At 35.3% G+C, this 23,130-nt stretch overlaps 1 protein-coding gene across 5 annotated transcripts in view; it reads right to left on the bottom strand.

Annotated features, from left to right (window-relative positions):
* Positions 1 to 5,269: 5,269 nt before the first annotated feature.
* Ccdc85a (coiled-coil domain containing 85A) overlaps positions 5,270 to 23,130 on the bottom strand; it is a 194,032-nt gene continuing 176,171 nt past the window's right edge. The window contains exons 4-7 of one of the 5 annotated variants that reach the window (XM_021210913.2): positions 16,749 to 16,883; positions 13,410 to 13,529; positions 10,402 to 10,500; positions 5,270 to 6,873 (exon numbers count right to left, since the gene is read on the bottom strand). In XM_021210913.2, coding sequence (XP_021066572.1) covers positions 6,784 to 6,873; positions 10,402 to 10,500; positions 13,410 to 13,529; positions 16,749 to 16,883 — 444 coding nt within the window. In that variant the 3' untranslated portion in view covers positions 5,270 to 6,783. The remainder of the gene's footprint in view (positions 6,874 to 10,401; positions 10,501 to 13,409; positions 13,530 to 16,748; positions 16,884 to 23,130) is intronic. The other 4 variants (XM_021210914.2, XM_021210915.2, XM_021210916.2 and 1 more) reach the window with 4 other exon arrangements.

Genomic DNA, 23,130 nt, shown 5'->3' with positions numbered 1-23,130 from the left:
GTTGTGATGTCTGTCTGCCACTTAACCTGACAGCAATGTTTGATAAGACTAGGTGTAGGGAATGGCAGTGGGAACAACTGTAGATAGGGTAGCCATGGAAACTGGTGTTCCTTTCTGTGGCTGTGGTGACAATGCCTTCCAGAACTCAGACTCTATTGTGTCCCCATAATGATGTTGCAAACTGATAAAGAAAAGGGGAGTTTTACAAGGCCTTATGAGAAAAGCATTATGGATAGAACAGCAAAAATCATCAGTACCCTCCTTTCTTTGTTAGCAATAAGCACACAAGAGGGGTACCCGGGAAAGGTAACAGAAATCACATGTGCAGCTGCCTACAGTCTTGGCACTCTGTGAGTAGACATGCAGGAAGCCATATAGTTTTTGTCTGAGGGAAAGTACCCCAATTGCCTTACTCCTGGGGGCAGTTTACAACATATACCTCTGGTGACAATATCAGTTTCATAAATCCCAGTAACCCAGCAGGCATAGGTCATTCACCACACTGTGTCACGTTGTATATGTGGCAGCTATACCCTGCTTCCAGCATACTAGAATGATAACAGAACATAAAAGATAGATATATAAATGTTCTCTGGACCTGTAAATAAGTCTAAATTGAGAGAAGAGCTCTTTTGTCAGGGTATGAAATCCTTCCCAAAGCAAGCACATTGTGCAACATTCAAATTCCACTATGACTGGTTGTAAGTCTGTGGGGATTGTGAGTTTTTCTGGTCACTAGGACAGAGTATCTATATTGTTGGGTTGTAACCTCGTTCCTAAAAAGAGATAATCCTTCTTTTTAAAAAAAAAAAAAAAAAAAAAAAAAAAGATTTTTAGATACCATATTTAATTGTTTTTTTTTTTTATTATTTTCTTCATTTACATTTCAAATCCTATCACCAAAGCCCCCCAAACGCTCCCCCTGCCCTGCTCCCAAACCCACCCACTCCTGCTTCCTGGCCCTGGCATTCCTGATCATATGGCATATGATCTTCGCAAAACCAAGGGCCTCTGCTCCCATTGATGGCCAACTAGGCCATCCTCTGCTACATATGCAACTAGAGACACAACTCTGCTGGGTACTGGTTAGTTCATATTGTTGTTCCTCCTATAGTGTTGCAGACCCCTTTAGCTCCTTGGGTACTTTCTCTAGCTCCTTTATTAGAAGCCCTGTGTTCCATCCAATAGATGACTGTGAACATCCACTTCTGTATTTGCCAGGCACTGGTATAGCCTCACAAGAGAGAGCTATGTCGGGGTCCTGTCAGTAAAATCTTTCTGGCATATGCAATAGTGTCTGGGTTTGGTGGTTGTATATGGTATGCATCTCTGGGTGGAGCAGTCTCTGGATGGTCCTTCCTTCCATGTCAGCTCCAAACTTTGTCTTTGTAACTCCTTCCATGGGTATTTTGTTCCCCATTCGAAGGTCTTCCTTCTTGAGTTTCACGTGTTTTGCAAAATGAATCTTAGATAGTCTAATTTCTGGGCTAATGTTCACTTATCAGTGATGCATATCATGTGTGTTCTTTTGTGATTGGGTTACCTCACTCAGGATGAAATCTTCCAGATGCATCCATTTGCCTAAGAACTTCATGAATTCACTGTTTTTAATTGCTGAGTAGTACTCCATTGTGTAAATACACCAAATTTTCTGTACCCATTCCTCTGTTGAGGGACATCTGGGTTCTTTCCAGCTTCTGGCTATTATAAATAAGGCTGCTATGAACACAGTGGAGCATGTATCCTTATTACAAGTTGTAACATATTCTGGGTATATGTCCAGGAGAGGAATTGCTGGATCCTCCAGTAGTACTATGTCCNATTTTCTGAGGAATGGCCAGACTGATTTCCAGAGTGGTTGTACCAGTTTGCAACCAACAATGGAGAAATATTCCTCTTTTTCCACATCCTTGCCAGCATCTGCTGTCACCTGAATTTTTGATCTTAGCCACTCTAAATGGTGTAAGGTGGAATCTCAGGGTTGTTTTGATTTGCATTTCCCTGATGATTAAGGATGTTGAACATTTTTTTCAGGTGCTTCTCGGCCATTTGGTATTCCCCAGTTGAGAATTCTTTGTTTTGCTCTGTTCCCCATTTTTTAATGGGGTTATTTGATTTTCTGGAGTCCATCTTCTTGAGTTATATATGTATATATATATTGGATATTAGTCCGCTGATTTAGGATTGGATCCGTATCCAGGACCTGTCAAAGGCCATCACCAGATTGGGAGGTAATCCTTCTTGCATGCTGTGGTCCCAGGGTAGCAGAGGCCATGTTTCTTTGCTGCTATGTCAGGCTTCTGATCGTACCAGGTCCTGTGTGCAGATTTAGGATTATCCCAGTCATCCGCAGCTTTTTTTTTTCAATTTTTTATTAGATATTTTCTTCTTTTACATTTCAAATGCTATCCCAAAAGTCCCCTATACCCTTCCCCTGCTCTGCTCCCCTACCCACCCACTCCCACTTCTTGGCCCTGGCATTCCCCTCTATGTGGCATATAAAGTTTGCAAGACCAAGGGGCCTCTCTTCCCTATGATAGATTGTTTCTTCCTTGGAGAAGAGGAAATGAAGGTTGGACATCTCTGTTCAATCATATTGAATCTCAAAATTAATTTGTTTTGTTGATTTTTTTTTGAGATAGAGTCACACTGTGTTACTGGCTGACCTTTAACCCACAGAGATCTGCCTGTGTCTACCTTCAGACTGCTGAGGCTAAATGCATGAACTACCTACCGCAATTGGCAATTGGTACCAAATTAATTCCTTTTTTTTTTTTTTTTTCCGAGACAGGGTTTCTCTGTGTAGCCCTGGCTGTCCTGAAACTTACTCTGTAGACCAGTCTGGCCTCGAATTCAGAAATCTGCCTGCCTCTGCCTCCCAAGTGCTGGGATTAAGGGCATGTGCCACCACCGCCCTGCTCAAATTAATTCTTTTAAATGAAGTCCTCAAGTTCTTTTATTTGGTGGATATTCTTTGCTCCATTTTATGTTTCTTCATAGTTGAATTGTATGTTTGGTTTAGTATTAAATTCTTTCTTAGCCTGTGTATGTGTTCTACAAATTGCTAGTTGAGTTCCCTGGGGTTTAGGAAACATAGAGTTCTCTTTAATATGAAGGAAACAGTGGGAAAATCTTCTATACCAGGGTTACAGACCTAAGTCTGAGAGATCCATTCCTACCCAGGTTGTTACGATATGCGAAGCTGAGAACTCTGTTTCTTCCTTTACTCTAGACTACTGTTATTTCTGTGACCCACTGAGGGAATGTTTATATCCAGAAATCTAAATGACTGGCTATTGTCCCTTACTCCAGGATTGCATAATGCCCCATATCAAATTCTTTCTTCTTTGCAACACCTTTCTTTGTAATAATAGCTTCAATCATGGATGATGTGTTGTAGATTCATTCCTTATTTGGATCAACTTGTCTGTTATAGGAATTAATACTAATCTCTGGGTTATGGAGCATATGGTTTCATCTGCTTGTAGTGAGATCATGAATTTATTAAAATCACTCTTAAACCATTTTAATAGGTCTGAACAAAAGAGGCCATAATGATTCTGCCTTTATGAAGTAAGATATTTATTATTGTAAGTATTTTTAGAGACATCTACAATTTAGAATTAAATAGTAGTGGAAACTTTTAGCTTAAAATAATGGAATTCATATATAAGAATCAAAAGAGAGTCTCTTACTAATATAAGGCAGTTACCTTAAAATGTAAGGCTTGTAAGTTGGTTGATATATAAAAGGAGAATGTGATAGTATATAATTGTGACTTGGCCAATATGATGATTCTTCTCTAATTGATACTATATTTGTCAATCCTCCTAACCAGGCAAAAATCTCTCCCTTATCTGAAGATGAACCATAAGAAATTGCTGTTTTATAGACAAAGGAGACCATGTGCATCAGTCACTTATTGTTCAGCATAAGGTGCTGCCTTAGATATGGTAGAGAAGCTTTGATTCTTTAGAAATCAACATCTGATTTCCTCACAGTTGTTTTGATCTTGTTGGTGATCAACTTTGATAAGCTAGCTTGAAGGTACTTTTATAGGAATAAATGCCAAGAGTTGCTAGTTTCTCCATTAGATGGAGGGAAGATGTAGCAGCAGGAAGTTTACTACATTATGCAGAGTCTGAGAATTAATGGAAGGCATTGGGGGTAGGTTGTTTCAGATCAAGTGAAATAGATGTCTGAGACAATCTTATCTTAGGTGTCAAGGATAAAGGAAGCTTCTGCTGACACCCGAAATATTATTCATTCTTGTATGTCTTGAGGATCCTGAAGAACCACGGTTGGCTAGCCAAAATTATATGGCAGTGGTAGGCATCATGAAATATTCACTGAACTAAGGGGCATTCATACCAATTAAACTTTTGGAATGTCACATGAGATGACAAATTTCTGCAGAGCTTTAAGCATGTGCTAAAAATAAGAAAGGCATTCATTAAAAGTTAGATTGTGACACTCTATCAGCTTCATGGTAGCTAAAAGTACTGTCAAGATATCTAAATTAGGCTTTGTTGCAGGAATGATTGGATAGTAAATTTATTAAAATGATCCCGTAGGAAAACGGTGTTACTCACGGGATCAATGTATGCCTTTACTTAAAACGAGGATAATACTCAGCATAGGAAGCCTCATTTTACCATCTTATTAGCAACTTCTAAGAAGTCTTATGTGGTACTATATATTTTCCCACAAATACATAAAATAATGCTGATTATTTCAAAACTATTTTAGTGTTTCCATTTCAAGTATAAGTTTAAGAAATGAAAATTTTATTAAGAAATTTCAAATGTCCCTAAATCATACTCCTGGAGAGTGTAATAGAAAAATGTTATAAATTAAGATGTCCCTGACTATGAAGTCCTTCATAAGCATATTTTTAATATGCCTTTTTGCATTTCTTTTATTTTGATCTATATTACTATTAATATCATAATCACACAAAGGATGATATTCAGTGACTATTAGAAATCTATTCTGTTAAGGAAGAACATTTCAAAACAGACAAAAATACTGTGAGATTAAATAATTTATTACTGTTGCTAAGATGAACACATAATACTCAATTTTATGTGGAACTTTAAAAAAATAGTTTTGATACAGTATCAAAATTTACACAAGTATTTTGTCAAAAGACCAATGTCCTTTGTATCGCTACTGCAGGATCTACTGCAAGCACAAAAAATTGTTTAAATATCTTCAGACTGTAGGAATACAACAATTGAAGGACGTTTCTGTGTGAGAAAGTGTGTGTTTATGTGTGTGTGTATGTATGTATATATATATATATATATATATATATATATATATATATATATAAACAACTTTCTCTTAGACATTAAAACTATAGCAGTTTAAAGGAAGAGTCTTAAATTATAACTCATTTATGATAATTAGGAAGATCATTCTATGTTAAATGAACCTGTAAATATTTTTAGAAGATAGAGGGCAGTTTTGAAAGTCACAATTATGCATTTTTACTACAGCAAATTTCTTCTCATTCCCCTGCCAATAATCATTAATAAGTTATATAATAAGACCATTTCATTTATAGACAACAAAGAATATTGACTGTGAATCAAATCATAAATTTAGAAGCTATCCAGGAATTGTTGCATCCCTATTTTATAATCTTAAACTACGGTAAAAACAGCATTCTGTCACAGGCCTCTTAAACATTCATACAAGAAACTATCATTAAATTTAGATAAACACAAAATATCATAGCATTTCCAATACACACATTCTAATATTATACATCTATACCACTAGGCAGAAAACTAGCAAAGCTGGCACACATCTCAAGCAATCTGGAAAGATTATTTAGCTTCAGTAATGGACATGCGTTAGCTTTCTAAGACATTAGATAGCTGCAGTGATAGGCAAAGAAAGCTTCTGGTTCCTAGGGCAGTGCAAGACTTTACATTTTACATAAACTTTATTAAGTATACAGCATGTCTAGAAACTAAATTGTAGAAATCGACGATTTCACAGCTTGAAACTCCTAGAAAAATTAATTATGTTTGTTTCCTTGTTAGTTGACATTGGTAAGTTGAATATATATGAAGAGTTGTATGGTCCAAAGACATGCCTTTATAAACAACTCATCAAAATTAAATTATTTATTTTGACCAAATGAAAATAAATGATACTCTCTGCTGAGCACTTTAAAAATTCCTCTTACCTTTCTAGCTGGTAAAATATTTTGTGTTATTTTTTAGCACCTCAGAATTCAAATGAGAAAACCAAATATTATCTTGCATCCAACTAAATTTGCATCAGGAAGCAATCTTTCCTCAACTGCTATATATGTGAGGGAGCTTCCCAACCCAGGTTGTATGCTCAAAAATACTTTTTCATATCTTCCACACAGTAGAAAGCTCCTACCATTAGATACAATGAACCACCTCTATCAAAGCTACAGAGGCTCTACTGGACTCATCCAACCATGCATATTACCCAATATGTCAATCATGGTTGTGAAGAGTCAAAAACATTTCAGCTGTCATGAAATTAATACTTTCATTAATACTAAAACAATTTTCCAAAGCTACCTTGAGACTGCTATGAACACTAGAGTTGAGACATATAGCACATATTAGCTGTATGGGAGAAGGTACACTAGAGGATTTAGAGGGGAGATATGAGCAATGTACAATCACTCCATGTGATGCCATGAGTTTTATTTTGTAGAAACTGAATTTGTTCTTTGTCTTCTTTTTCTGCTGTCTCTAGAAGTGATGATGTCATGTTTGAAGGTAGTGCTTTTCACATAGGCCCTTTGTACTGGTTTCCTGACAAATGTTGCCTAATTCCAGGACAGGAGCCTGCAGCATCTCCAAGTTTCCTCCACACAACCTTAAATAGAAAAAAAAAAAAAAAAAAAAGATGTGAGTAAATGAGGTGTTACCTTGCAGAAACAGATGTGAGTTTCAGGGAGGACTATGAGAGTTTCAAAGATGGGTGCAAAGACGAGACAGACACTCCACATGGGTGGGTTGAAACACAAATTAAAGCATGATAGTGACAACTTTGTGGTGGTGACAACTTCTGAAACACAAGAACTTATCAGCAGCTAGGGTACTATACTTCACTCCAGCAACCAGGGCTGGTATTTTAAAAAGACATAACATCTCACCCTAGCTATCTGAGTGGTGGTCCTCAGCCTTGAGTTAACAGTAACCACCACATGCAGAAATTCTGAGGATGCTGGCAGAAAGGAGGCGGTGGTATCTGTATATTTAACTAAAGTTCCCAAAGGAATTTCCATGTGCATTTCAAATCAAGAGCCCTTGGTTAAAAGAGCAAACTGGCTTCTATAACATACATCTATAACAAGAGATACAGTATCTAATTCATTTAGAAAAGTCAGTTTATATTCTTGAGCCACATAAATTCTAATCTAATCTTAGATTCCTAATTTTTGCAGTGTGGGATATGTGGTCATCATACAACTCTGCTAATGAGCTACTAAAGAATTCTTTCATTTCCAGAAGAGAAAAACATAAACATAGTGTTAAGGAAATTCAGAAAATATTGAAATAAGATCAAGAATAACATGAGTATAAAACTATGGAAGTCACCCAAAATGCTCATATTCAAGCACTAACTAGAGTAAACACATGCATGTCTATTCACAGTTGAACCACCTAACTGCCCTAGACTATTTCACTATGAGGACATTGTTAGACTGATGAATTTCACAAAACAGTGTTCTAACATGAACACAAAAACAGTTTGTTCATTAGTAATTGAGAGACTACTTCTTTTTATTTTGCTTTTAGTTAGAAGTAAATTCACCAGGGACATGCACTACCATTTACAATGATTCACAGACAGCCCTGCTTTTCTTCATTTCCAAGACAATGAAACTAAGACATCACCACTATATGGACAATATCCTATTAAACTCAAATGGAATTTTAGTTATGACCTTTAAATACCAGGAATAGAATTTTACAGCAATGGATAGCTTCAGCTTTATACAGGAAGTCAAGAAAGTCTCAAATGTTACCATGTGTTTCCCATTTCTTGCCCACAGATATAACCAGTTCAACCAAGAATGTGTTTAATGTCTGGTTTTGAAGCAAAGGATATATCTGAAGACCATAGAATAACTGCAGATATTTTTAAAAGCCTGGTTACTGTAATTGAACAGTGGATCTCCTGATCAGCTATTGAACTGTGCAACACAAGGGGCCACTCCCAGGTACTACAGTGAGAGAAAAGGAAACTCCTGCTGAAGTCAGAACTCTGAACTAAAGCAATGACACTAGAGATAATATATAAATAAAAAGCAGAAATCTATGCATAACAGTGTGATTGAGATCACCAAGTATCTCAACTGTCGTTTGGAGATTTCAGAAAAACCTTAAATGACAAGGTAACTAAAAATGATGTTTATGATTCTCAGAGGACAGTATATTCATCCTTAGAAGAGAACCAACAAACCATTCATTAAGCAATGTGACAGTCTATGGATAACAGTCTTTTTGGTAAGTTGGTGTTACTTGCTTATATCCTGGAGGAATATCAGAAACTGACAAAATAAATGTTCATTACCTTGAGTTCTTGCAGAGCCTTATGAAGCTTATTATGTCATATATAACTCTGTAACATTATAAAAGTTTATAGGTACTCAAATAAGGAATATTTTTAATCTTTGTTACCTTCCAGGAAAATTATTTATTAAGCTGCCTTATCATCTGCTTTCTTACTCTCCACCCTGCAATGTCCCCTTGAATTTATTCTCCAGTCTTTCCTCTGTACTTTGGATGGTTGTATAATTTATAATGGTGCCACAGGTACTATTTTATATACTTTCCATATGAATTTTAAAACTAAGTACTAAGGTTTGGTTTCCATTTTCCTTTTAAATTGTGGGGATCTAAACCAAACATTGACAGTTAGAAAAAAGATACCCTATTAGAAATTTAAGAAGAAATAAGAAGGGTGAGCTTAGGGTTGCTTTCTTGTATAGTTAAAAGAGCACAAGAATATAATATCCTTCTAAAACAAACAAAAAGATCAACAAAAAATTAACAGTGATCCCAAAGACATATTTAGAAACTTTTTCAGAAGAAATGAATAGAAGGGAAGGGGCACAAGGGCAAAAGCCAATCTTGTATTAAGCAAAATAAAATAATAAAGAAGGTATTATCTATAAGACACAAGGTGTTGATTCATTATGATTAGAGGTAGGAATATCTGGTCTTCAAAGGAGACCTGATTAATATGTTTACTTCACTAACGAGTTTGAGCCTGTAATTTCATTTCTGGGTCTTAGTTCCTTCAAACATGCACTAAAGGCTGGAGTTTTTGGCTAAGGTGCCACACCTTAAAAGCTACAATGAGTAGACATTAGTGCATGGAGAAAATGATATATAAAACCATGACCAATTAAAATCAAAGAACAGATGTGTAGCAATGAAAGATGCTCGGAAAGAATTGTAAAATAAGAGAAGCCACAACACATGTAAGCAAGAGGTTTGGAAATCATCACCCCAGCATATATAAAATGCCCATGGAACTTAAAGATCATTTACTGGATTCCAGAAACATCTTGAAATGGTGAATCATAGGTCTGAGAGAATATACAGGATTGATAAATGTAAAGATAAAGGGAATTCCTATACAAATTTTCTGTTCTGTGATACAAACATAAAATGTGAGATGAAAACACAATATTTTAATTGAATACAAATTCAATTAAAACTAGGGCCTAGCCATGACTTCTTGAATTTAACAAATGCACTGCTCTATAATTATCCATTTAGCTCTTTAAAGCAGCATGGCTGTTATCTTGATTAAACAATATGTCAATCAATAATCACATTTATATGTTTTAAACTGATTTATCTGATTTCCAGGATAGATTTTTATTCATCTATACTATACCATTGGTACACCTATCTATGCAATGTCTAAGTTTGATTTGTCTCATGAAAGGTAAAGATAATACTTAGTTATGATATGATGGGTGTACCATGTAAATATTAAGTAGCAAAGTAATTGATATCTGGGATTGTTCATTGTAAGTTTTCATTCTTTGTATAATGTCTTAAATTCAATATTTAAAAATGTTTATATGTCTTTCTGGAATGCAGAACTGTCTGATCATTTCTGATCACATCCAGGGCTTTTCATGTAGCAGGCAACCACTAACTATATTACCAATCCTTCTGATCTTGGTGGGTTTTAGCATGACTATGAGAATATCTTTGTAATAAAACAAACTGAAAATAAAAACAAGGACAATAGTTTTATTTTCATGAAAAAATATAAAGATATTTGGTCTTCAATTTCAAAGTAGACATTCTTAAAAGAATAACTAAGCTGCAATGAGGCTTCCAACACAGAATACACAGTAAAGCACATCAAACTTACATTGCACATTTCTCTGACTACAGCTTTTTCTGTCTCACTAAGGTCATGGCCATACTCTTTACCCTGCTGACGATCTATAGTTTCCTCAACATCCAAGACCTGGATTCATTGAAAAAGAAAAGCAAATTTCACATGGGAAAAAAATCTGTTAGTTTATGATAATACCATCAAGGACCTCCACTTTGTCAAATCTTAAGATTTCTCCATGTTGGTCATTAAAATATTTAATAATGTGAACCATTTTGAATATAGTCAATAATTCTTGGTCCAATACAACAGTGAATATAATTCATTATATTCCAAATGGTCTGAGTGATATGGATAAAAGGCCTACATAAAAGATGGTTACATAAGAATAAGCCTGTGAAGTATGCAAATGGGGACTACTGAGTTCACAGTTCTCACCTAGACTAGCTTAATAAAGAGATGTGGGGATGGATCTTGAAAAGAATACAAGCCCCTTACAATGAAAATTTCCAAACAACACTTCAAATATTTTTCATTTGAGCAAAGTGTGTTTAACTGTTTTTAGACAAGTTTATTGACCTATGTTTCTCCTTTTCTAAATTGTCCCAAAATAAATTAAATATATTACTTTTAAAATGTGACCAGTTTTTTAGTAACAGTCTGTAGAACAGAAGTGTGCTATTTGTCACTGTTGTAGTGGTTTGAAAGCCAAAGCACTGATGTATCATAAAGCCAAGTTCTTATCTTGAGCATCCACACTAAATTGTGACTTACTAAATAGCTTGTTCTATTGTTACCATAGTCAGGGAGGCAACCGGTAAGGGTGTGTCCCAATAATTAGCACCAATGAATAGTTAGGGTCTCTATTTCAAGTTCATAAACACAGACTAAGTTTAATAGTCCTATTCAAAAACTTATCCTCACTATTACCATAACCAATCTTTTCTTTAAAGCCTTGATACTAGCTAGCTTCATAATCATTCTTTACATACTGAGAAAAAAATGCTGACTCTTAAGTCACTGAAAATTTTAAGATGTTCTTGAATGTCTGCCTACAAATTTGATTTGTAGTGCACCTCAAAACACTGTCTAGTCCAAATCAGTTAGTATCTACTAAATTTTCAGTTCATAGCAACCATGAATTTTGGAGTCAGAAAAATATGGTATCATTGAAACAGATCAGTTTCTCTGCTGATTTACATTTTCCCCATAAAGCAAAGCAAGCCCAGCATTCATTGAAGCATTACATTTTTTTGTTTTTTGTTTTCAAATGCATCAAAAGGGAGAAACTGAACCATTTTTCTCTGGCCACATAATCTGGCCACCATTATGAAAATGTTTGTTGTGCATACTTCTCCTGACACAGAACGTCCCAGTAGCAAGCAAATTTGATGTTTTAGAACTTCTAAAGATCTCTGCCTGCTGAAGTCTCATCACCTGCCCACCAAGGAAACTAATGCTCTCTCCTGGTAACACATACTCTCCTTCTCCTGAGACAACATTTCTCATGGAAATTAGAGAAAATTTTCATAGAAAACCAAGGGTCTCTTTCTGACCATACTGTACTTTGAGGCTATGTTCAGAGCTGAGCTGAGAAATTAGAAAATTTCCCTGTGGCCCATTATGTGCATTGGATTCAATGTCACATTTGACATTCACTGAAGCAGTAAGATGAAATGGCTTTCCAATAGTTTGAATTGTAAGGCAAGGTGGTGCTTTTGGATTTTGTGCAAAAGCTAAACTGCTACAAAATTGAAGCTGATCTATGGGTTCTTTTCCAATTCTAGAATGCTTTCAGAAGGTCAGTGCCTGATTCACACTAACGGTCAAACAAATACTACTTCAGAGATGAAAAATGCTTATCACTCAATGAGCCAGCACCTGCCAGAGACAGGACAGTGCCCTGAATGCTTGCTGTAGCTTTACACCAACTCCTCTCAGTTGCTGGTTACATGTTTTCCTAATATAGGGAAGATCAAGTGCACTGTCAGTGGCCAACAGCATGGCTCCCTTGACTGTCCTCATTTCAGTCAGTACATTTTAAAGAAAACAAGTTCATTTTTCTATTGGCCAGAGTAAAATAAACTGAAAGCTAAATCTCCTGTTCAAGTTAAATCACAAAACTCAAAGTGTTTCCTTGAGGTTCTCATAAGTAAATCTGCATACCATGAACATTTTAGATGATATGGTGCACGCCAAAATGGGCATCTTCTGTCTGACAGGGAGTCAGAAAGTGAAATAATTTAAGTTATAAAACTTATATGCCAAAGTTGACCTTGAGTCCTCTACCTGCATTATGGCTCAGAAAGGGTTGATTAAAAAACTCTTCAAATCATAAACTTATCTAAAGAACAGTATTTCATACTTAGAGATTATTTCAGGTTTTAAGGTTACTTTTATTGCCTCTATAAGTTATCAGTTTCTACTTTTAGATAAACATTTAAATTATTTAGTACTATTTTTAGTTATAATACTTATTAATTTTATTTACTATAAATATTATTAGTTAATACAATAATTCATTTTTGCCCAGGGTTTCATTATGTCACCATAAAATTTTAAGTAAAAGCTGAAACTAGAGACCATTTTTTCCTACTATGCCTATAGAGAAACACTAACTGCAATTTGAAGACTTAAGTAGAAGAAAAGTAGATTGGAATTTATTTCATTACTCACTGAATAATCATATAATCACTTCAATAGCCTTCCTTACTTTTATAATCTTACTAGTACTATATATTGGGGACATCTACCCAATAACATTTCACATATAAAAGCTGTAACATCTTTCACATGTGTATGCATGCACAGCACACTTTAATCAATGAAGATAGAAATGAGTCACAGTACTCAAACAAAGTAACAAAAATAAAGATTGGACCTTAAACACTCAAGCCCAGTGTCAGTTCACAAATTAAAATCAGAGATTAAAACCAGCAAAGGTGTTAAAAATAAAGTATGTATGGTTATAGCAAGACTGAGAACTTCCAGACCACAGCAAACAGACCACGATACAACCGAGGTTCCGGAAAAATGGTTACCTTAAGAGAATGTACCACAGGTTCAGGCTGCTGAGAAGGTGTGGTATGTCCACTGAAGCTAGCTGGAGAGTTGAGTGAACTGTTATTCCCATCAGCCCCTGATGACAACCTAAAAGAACCCTTAGTAGAAAATCAACAACTTTGTTATTAAAACAAAAGTCGTTTATACCTATATAGGTGCCATTAAACATTCAATCCCACCATCAAATGAACAATATGCATTTTGTATAACTTTTTTCTACTACTGCCCCCTCAATTTCCTTAGCCTGTCTTAAGCCAGTCTTAATCTATTCATCAGAATACACTTGCGTTAAGCAATAAGAAAACAAGAGCTATTCCCATAAATGCCTGGATTCCATCGTCAATTTACAAAAGAGTACAATAACCCCAAGAAATTGCCACTGAGAACATTTCAGGAATGATTTTTAAAACCTAAAGACCTGAAGAGCAATGAATTCATGAGTCACTCTGCAGCTGGTTAAACATGTTTACTCAGCAAGACAAATGTCATATCCCATATGTCTTAGAAAAGCACTAACACATCACACTGCTGCATTGGAGAAACAGTGTCTCTTATTAAAAAAAAAAAAAAAAAACTTTGTTAGGTTTAACACCTATAATAATGGAACATTTTAAAAAGAGATCTAACTAAATTCACATTTCCTTGAGCAAGTATTCATTCATTAACCTTCTTTAAAATGAAAACCAGAATAGATATGATCTATGTATTTGTTAATCAATGATTCTTCAACTCAGTAGGTGAGAAATGATTAATAAAACCTGTGCTAGCCACAGTCATCTCAGGGATCTGCAGTTTTTCTGAACATTGATTGAGGAAAGACTAATGGATCAGTAAAGAAAAGGGAGCCACAACTGTCTCTTAGGAAAGTAGCAATGGGAATTTTCCAAGGCTGGATTTTGGAGAGTATTTCATTCTGAAGAAACCTGAGGAATTTTAATTTCTGCCCATCAACAAAACTACATATTTGGTCACAACTAATAGAGTCATCAGTAATCTACTTGATTGTTGCTATTAACAAAATCTGAGTAGTAGGCATAATGAATTCATAAAGGGAGAGATAATGATATTTTGGGACATTCAGTTACAACAGCTATAGGAGATCGTCAATAGTGTATACTTTTAGGAAGGGGAGGTTTCCCCTCCTAGCAGCAATTGCTAGAGACCATCTATATGACTGTATACACCCAATGTTATTCACATAGAATTGAACAACCCCTAACATTTGGAATATTATGCCCCGTCTTTTGTTGCTGTTTCTTTCTATAGCCTTCAAGGCTATGGTTTCCTCCTGGCAAGCCTACGAAGGAAAGATGTATTTTTTCTACATTACAAGAACTGTGCAACACCTCTTGCTTGCCACCTGAATTAACCTCTAGCAAGAGGAAGCAATCCAATGAGATATTCTTATAGTCTTTTAGCTTCTTTCCTTGATTGCTACAAATTCTTACATTAAAAACTGGAGATGAAATCGCCTGACAATATAAATCCCCCAAATCCACTTGAAAATTCAATGGTTAAGTTTGCTTTTTCTTAGTTTGTAACTTAAATCAGACCTAATAACACTAATATGAATAATAACAAGGGAACTGTCTGCAATTTAATGAGAGTTGGAAAACAGACTTTTGCAGCTTCTAAATTTTATACAGTTATTCTCTTTAGATTAAGTGATTCCAAAGGGATGAGTGACAAGGAAACTCTTCTTCCCTGAGTGACACTGTTCCTCTGCAGCTATCTCCCCTACTGGTACTATCCTAGGACCTCCTTCAGCAAAGCTTGCTGCAGGTGGGGGTTATGCATTCAGTTCACCTCCATTTAGAACAGTACGTTACTTTGCCATTTTTTTCTTCTGTTTGGTGATACAATACACAAGACCATAAACACTCCTGTTGTGGGTGATTATCCTGACATTTCCTTCCTTAAGTACCCTTTTATGAAAAGTTTATCTCTAAATCTTCTTTTCACATGTTTAACTAAAAGGCAGACACATCAGTAATAGCATGATTTTCTTGGACAGGAATCCTCTGCTTTTAAAAACATTTTGGATTGACCAAGATTTTAAATTCAACATTAACCTTTCTTTGAACCTAATGACCTGAGTCAACTGGCATTGTTTAAATATAGGAAGACTCCTGTGCTGATTATAACTACTAAGAAATAAGTAAATGCTTTTATTAGTTTCCTTTAAAAATGATATTAATAAGTTTTCACTTGGGGTATTGATTATGGGAAAATGTATCTTTCAAAACCTTGACTTTAAATTAGCTTTGAGATCCATAGACTAGCTATTAACCAGAAAGATCAAGATAAACTCTCTCTCTCTCTCTCTCTCTCTCTCTCTCTCTCTCTCTCTCTCTCTCTCTCTCCCTCTCTCTCTGTCTCTCCCTTCCTCACACACACATACACACACCCACACCCACACTCTCTCTCACTCACTCTTCCTCTGCCTCTATTACTCTCTCCACCTTCTCTCCCAAATATTAGACAAATGGATAGATAGATAGATGATAGATAGATAGATAGATAGATAGATAGATAGATAGATAGATAGATTCATATATAATATTTTGGGAGGATCAAAAGTAACCAAATTCTTGGTAAAATTTAACACCAAATATACTAAATAGCTTTCTGGATTGTAACAATAGAACCCAGCATCACATTCTGCCTCAGGAAACACATTAGAAGTTCAGCTTTCTAAATGTTTATGAGAATATTTGAAGAAGTACCTAGATTCATTTAGTATGTACACTCAGTTGACTTATCCATTTTGACTAAACTAGTTTTTAATGTGCTACTGAGTAGAATTCAGTACACCAAATAATATTAAATGTCTCTCAGAGCTTGTTTCTAAGATTAAGGCCGTTCATTTAAATTATACTAGGCTGGCTCAGAAGACAAGGAATTTAAACATAGAAAATTTGTATAATATTAGAACTATGATTTCCATCATGAGTTGTCTGTGTTCAAGTCTGCTGCAAATGCATATGATACACAAAAATATCCAGACACCTGTCAGTGGGTAAGGGATATATTTCTAGGCTACCCTGATGCACCTGGACTTTACACTTTTTTCCTGAGGGTACTTTGGCCCTCTTCTATAGTTAGGCTTGCTCAAACTTGAAATGTAGGTCAGAATAAACTAAAACAACTAGTAAGAGGTAAAGGATTCCAGTCCACACTTGCCCTCCCACCCCCTTACTCCATGTACATAGACTTAAAATTTATGCCCCACTTCCCAACTATAGTATGTCCTCTAGCAACAGAGGCTATCTGGTTATACACAAGCAAATGCAGACAGCTGGCTCATCTTCACTCACCGGGAGAGATGGCAGGCATCGTCCTATTCCTCGGCACCCTTGCCACCACTGCAAGACCCGCCGGGCTCTGGGCCCCCAGCCTTTCTCCATATTTGAGCTGTTTCTAGTTGGAGGTTGACTTCTATTCTGGGTAGCCTTATATTTGGAACAATATGGTACAATCACTCAGAAAAATACTGTTTCCCAAGACTCAAGAAAGCAGACAGAATAAGAAGCTTAATGAGATGAACCACAATGACCACAATGGCAAGCTATAACATGCACCTGTAGTTAGGAGAAAATCCAAAGTAACAGTCAGAAGTCTTTGTGGGACCTCACAGTGATGTCTCTTACATAATAATAACTGCACCGGCAAGCTACCAAAAGGAGATGATAAAAGGGAAATTAAAGAAAAGCACTTCAAGATACATGATGTCACTTCATGGATTTTTACCTATTAGGGACAAAATTATCACAGATCTTCCAGATATATAAACTGTGGAGTGCCTAAACTTAACATAAATAATTAGTAATATAATTTGAAGCAATAGGTACTTTTGATAAAGGAACCAAGTTGAAGATTTAAATAATAATATATCAAATTCTCAACAGAATGGTTGCATTGTGAAAATTATAAACTCCTAAGAGATTATCGTCGCATTAAAATAACTTTTATACTCTATTTTTAATAATTTACTCAGTGTTCAAATTTGTATACTCATTGGTAGTAGAGATAATATAAATGAATAAAAAAAGAAAATTCCAAAAGTAATTTCCCTGAAACTTCAGTTTTGTACTATAACCTAGCTGTATAATGCTATTAAAATATGAGAAGCAAAATAAACTTATTTGAATAAGGTATCATTTTTATTCCTAAAGCTACTATGTCCCAAAGCAAAAGAACCAAACAAAATATCACGCTCTCCCACACAATGGCCAATAATCTCAGTGTGAAAATGTGCAGGCTACTTCTGAGGGATCAAAACTGAGAATAGACTACTTTAGTTCTCTTTTTCAGGGATGAAGTTTGAGCCTTCCCTATCCACTATCTATTAGACACCGTCTTTTAGGCCTGTCTTCTAGAGTTCTAACTGTTAGCCAATACCAAATGGGTGGACCTGAAAACATATATATGAGTAACATTTAGATTGAGTATGTTATATTTAGGAACGTAACTGTATATATGTATATGCATAAAGCAACAACTAATGGAAAAAGAGACTGTGGATTTACATTAAAACAAGGAAGGCTATGACAGGGCTTGAACAGAAAAGAAAGGGGAAATGATTTGATTATATTATAATCTCAAAAATAATGATATTTTTAATACAGATTCTGTTCTCATAAGTATGTTTCCTAGAAGTTGGTGTTTTGGTGACATTTTCACAGTGATTTTAGGGGTGAAACAACAGAGAAAATAGAGCACAGTCTTAAGTCAGAGGTAGCAACTGGTTACAGCAGTTGACTGGGCTCACTCTATGAAGTCAGCATTGGAAGGCTTACCATTTCTTACATATTCTGTTCTTCATATGTACCAGAAAATTGTGTATCTGTGCTAGAGTCAGTGACCACATCAGCATGTAACACTGAGGTGAAATCATCCTTTAGTTCATTATTTCATCTGACCTATTTGATCATCAAAATGATTATGATCAACAATTTATAAAATGGTTGATGGCTTTAAGTTTACTACCTACCCACACTAATCAATTCTATTTCTGAGAGAATCGTTAATTAGAAATGCAAATTTTATAGTTACTTTTACAAGTCATATGGATTTGATGATTTCCATGACTTCAGCATCAATCAGACATTAAATTTTTCAGATTCAGTTAAGTAAGTCATACAAGATTAAAACCTATTTTCATTCTCCTGTCACATGTAGGGCTAAATCTCAATACCTGACCATTGTAGCAAAACTTATTACCTCACCAATGAAACCTACAATAGAATCCCCACCTGAGAAGTCTATAAGAATGAAGAGCCATTCAGAAAGTACAAACAGAATGAACTATATTTTCCCACTGTGGGGATGCTCATGCAACATAAAGAGGCTGCACACTTAAGTCATATAAAAAGATTCTTTGTAAAGTGCATCAAATATGTTTGTACAGTATCACTAAGCCCATAAATGGGAGTAATATACAAGAACCTCTTGGTTTTAAATAAACTATTTTATGATATCACTATTTTAAACAAAAACCATGCCTCTGAAGAATCGGGATTCTTGATTTACTAACATATGTCAGCACTCGTTTGAGAATTTAGGTACATACAAAAATGCATTCTGAGACAAAAATTGTCTTTTGACCTTCATTCACTCTAATGACAAATCTCAGCTTTTGGCAGCTCTCCGATTTTCTCCAGTGAAATTTTCTCAAGACAACTTCATAAAGTAGAAGAAATCTTCTGCAACATGGGGAATCCAATCCTATTCACCAACTGCCCCATTAAGTAATAATCATATTCCAATAACCTTGCTGCCATTACATTGAAATGATTTTTGAAAGTTAAAAATTATTGATTTTCTACATATTCTTTAATATAATTCCTATGCATAGTTTGACATTGTGAAGCAATAAGAAAACCTTTATACTTTGAAGCAGGAAAGAAAATAGGTGAAAGAACTGTACAATGATGACTTTGTTTTTATTTTCTCAAACTTCAGAAATTTCTGAAAGGACCATAGAAGTGTTAGAAGTCTGTGAGATGGGAGAAGTAAAAATTAAGACCTGAGGGAAAAGCAAAGGGGAATGTTTAAGGTAAATTTATATAAGACAAGGCACCCCCAAAAACCATGAAATCTTTCCCCCTAGAAAGATTAATAGACAAATTCATTAATAATGACTCACTGAAGAAAATCTTAGGAATAAAGGATAGGAAAACATAAAGTCACTGCTATTTAAGCTAAGGGTATCTTATCCCTTCTGAGTCAGTCTGATCTATAGACATCTGTTTCACCAACTTAGAAAGAATGAAGAAACAACAACCATTCTCAAATCCCATTCATCGGTGTTGTGCTAGAGTTAGCACCTACAATCTCTGGATTTGAGAGGTCAGAATTTTAGTTATTCTTGAAACTCCTCTGTATTTAAACACAAATTTAGCTTTCAATCAGCATATCAGGGCACTTAACTTATAACCAGGACCCTTTTAGTGAATAGTTGTAATTATCTAAATATACAGGGTCTTCTAAGATATAATAATATCTCTTTTCTTAGTATTTTTTAATGCATTATATATGTATATTAAGAAATCAAAAGTCAATTCTGCAAAACAATTTCACTTATGATTTTTCTCAAATTTGAGTCAATACATATTGTTAATCTTTGCAAAAGTCACAAAATCAAGAAAAAATATCTATGATTCTCTTAAATGAAACATAATTCAAAAAGATGATTATTCAAAATTTGATTTGTAGTCTCTACAGTACAGAAAGATTTCCTAAAAAATAAAGCATACATAAATTTCTTCCTAATAATTAGGGAAAATTCAGTTAAACATTGATAAGGTTTCCTGAGTTTTATATTCTACTATGGAATTTTTCAATATGGACACACCAGATTTATTATTGAATACAGACTCACAAATTAATACAAAAAATGAATCTTTGCTTAATCTTATTGAATCTTATACAAATTTCTTAAAAAAGAATAATTTGCTTCTTTGTATAATCTCCACTTTTAAGAATTACAAAACTTCGGCTGCACACAGAGAAGTATAGATTAAATAAAAGATGTTGAAGATCATTGTGGCAGACTGTTCAGATGATTTCATTGCATAGATGGGCAATGATATATACCTTCTGCTTTGCATTTAAGATAATTGTTTTTATTCAAATAAAATCTAAAATTACCTTTAAAATACACCAAAAAGTTATTTATAAATTTTATATACTTCCCTACCAGAAGTTGGTCAGGGAGTTTAGACCCCTCACAACAATAGAGACTATTGTCACTGCTCTTAGCTGCCCACCAGAGCTTGATAGTAAGACACTGTTGTTGACAGCTTATGATCAGTTTAGTGACAAAGCATGGAAAAACCAAGCTGGTAATAACCAGAAATACTTTTAATGCTAACTCTCATGGTACCAGAAGGTGCTACTTAGTTTGTGAGGAGAGGAAAGTCATCAACAGTAGTGCTAAGAACACTATAAGAATGACCAGCTTGACAAGTTAGCACATGGATTCAACAATGGCTGGACTGTTGGGGGGGGGGGGTAACAAATCACATTCCATTTGGACTTATGGCCCACTCCACAGAAGAAAAACACGTCTGGTACTGTAAATCTGGCACAGATCCCAGGGATGAACCTATTACTGTTATTTTTCAAAATGGGCATAGCATCAATTTTCTCTATAAATGCCCAACTACATTCATACCTATAGATTAGTGCAGCCCTCAGTTCTCTTCAGAGAAGAAGCTTCTTTGTGCAGTGGAGGACATTAACATAGAAGCTCATAAGTTGTGAAAGAGCAGAGAATAATGATCTGGGAAATGGTTAGCTATAAATTAAGCATCTCTACTGTACCTCTTTCCTTGCAGGATAAGGGAAATGTTGGAAGAAGGGGTGAAGAGACTATTAGCTCCAGAGGTCAGGAGGACTAGGGTGAAACACGTTCTTCTAGAAGGGACGAGATCAGTGCACTCACAAACTTATTGCAGCTATGGTTGACTGCACAGGACTTGCATAAAAATTCCAGTAATGAGGAGGAGAGGGTCAGGAGCCTCTGTCCCAGGCCACCGACAGTTGATGGCTACTCAAGTAAGAATAACCAGTAACCAGTTTTCTTTAGCAGTGAGGTACCTTGTAGATTGACCATTCTTTAGTGGATTACCCCACACCAATGTATATATGGGCAAAATTAATTAAATGCATTGGGTTATTAACAAAAACAACAACAAAAATGGAACTTAGTAAGAAGTATAATAAGGGGATTTCAAAAGAAGTTAAAATGAGGAGTACAAAGCAAATATGATCAAATTACATTGCATATTTGTGTGTGTGTGTGTGTATATATATATATATATATATATATATATATATATATATATATATATATATATATATATATATATATATCCTCTCCCAACCTTGAATCAGGCTGATTCAGACCTTGTTGCCCCTAAGCGCAGAACCACCTGGGATGGAACCTTCCTACTTACAAAGCAGATTCTATTGTCTACACCTGCCACTGCTTTCCTCCAAAACATATGGCTACCTGCTGAGACCCTTGAGACCTTCCAGAGACAGCATCCTGCAGATCACCTTCAGCTGGTGAAGGGCATCAAGAATGAACTGGTGGGGGATGCACCTCCTTCCTCTATATAAGCTCAGAATCTCAGTAAACTCGTGGGCTTTGATCAGCTATGTTGTCTTAGCCTACTTCCTTTTTCACAGTCTAATCTCTTTCAGCCCCAGTCCGCCTTTCAGGAGTACCCAGTTGGAGTGTGGCTGCGGGCGGTCACACTCATATATATATATATATATATATATATATATATATATATATATATATCAAAGAATTAATGAAAATACTATAATACTTATAAAGATTTTAACTTTATTAATTTTGGTAATTAAAATATAATATATTAAACTCTGTATATTCTAATTAATTTTTGTTGAAAACACAGTAGGTTTGCATTATGAACTCTATATGGCATTTACAAGCTGCACGACTTTAATGAAGCTGTGTGATCTCTCTGGGCATCAGTTTCCTCATTTACAAATTATAGGTATTAGTGATAAAATGATATGGATTTCATTCTTTGGATGTGAGAGCTGACATGAAAAAGTCTCTCAAAACCCTGCTATCCCATACAACTGCTCTGTATTTACTCTCATTAGCAGGAATGGTTTTGGTTCGATTGTCAACACATTTTATATTGTATCAGTTTACTTTCACTTTTATATGTTTTTATATATAGAAATATTTCTCAACTGGGGACAAACTTATTACCTAGGGAGACACTTTTGGACAAAAAAATTTATCTAGGCATTTTACTCTCTAAACTAAGCAATATCTATGACCACTGAGTTCACAGATGCATAGAATATAGCTAGACATATTGTAACTCAGAGGTTCATCTCAATCAGAACAAAGAAGAATGCTGCCTTGTATAATTGTTAAGAAACCTTGCTTTAAACAAAGAGACCATGGAGGAAAACTAGGAAGCAACATTTATTTGATCACTCTGGAGATGGTGTACAACGTTTAGGAGGTGTCTGTGTTCCTCTGGGACTTTGAGAGTATATTCCATTTGCAGTTTGTTCTCAGTATGAGAAGATGTGATGTCCCTCTCAGCTTCCTGCTCCAACTACACGCTATCATCTCTCCCCCACCATTATGGCTCTCTCTCTCTCTCTCTCTCTCTCTCTCTCTCTCTCTCTCTCTCTCTC

The sequence above is a fragment of the Mus pahari genome, chromosome 13 (genome assembly GCF_900095145.1).
Source record: "Mus pahari chromosome 13, PAHARI_EIJ_v1.1, whole genome shotgun sequence".
Taxonomy (NCBI): domain Eukaryota; kingdom Metazoa; phylum Chordata; class Mammalia; order Rodentia; family Muridae; genus Mus; species Mus pahari.
The sequence above is the reverse complement of the archived record's forward strand: the minus strand, read 5'-3'. Positions and strand labels throughout refer to the sequence as shown.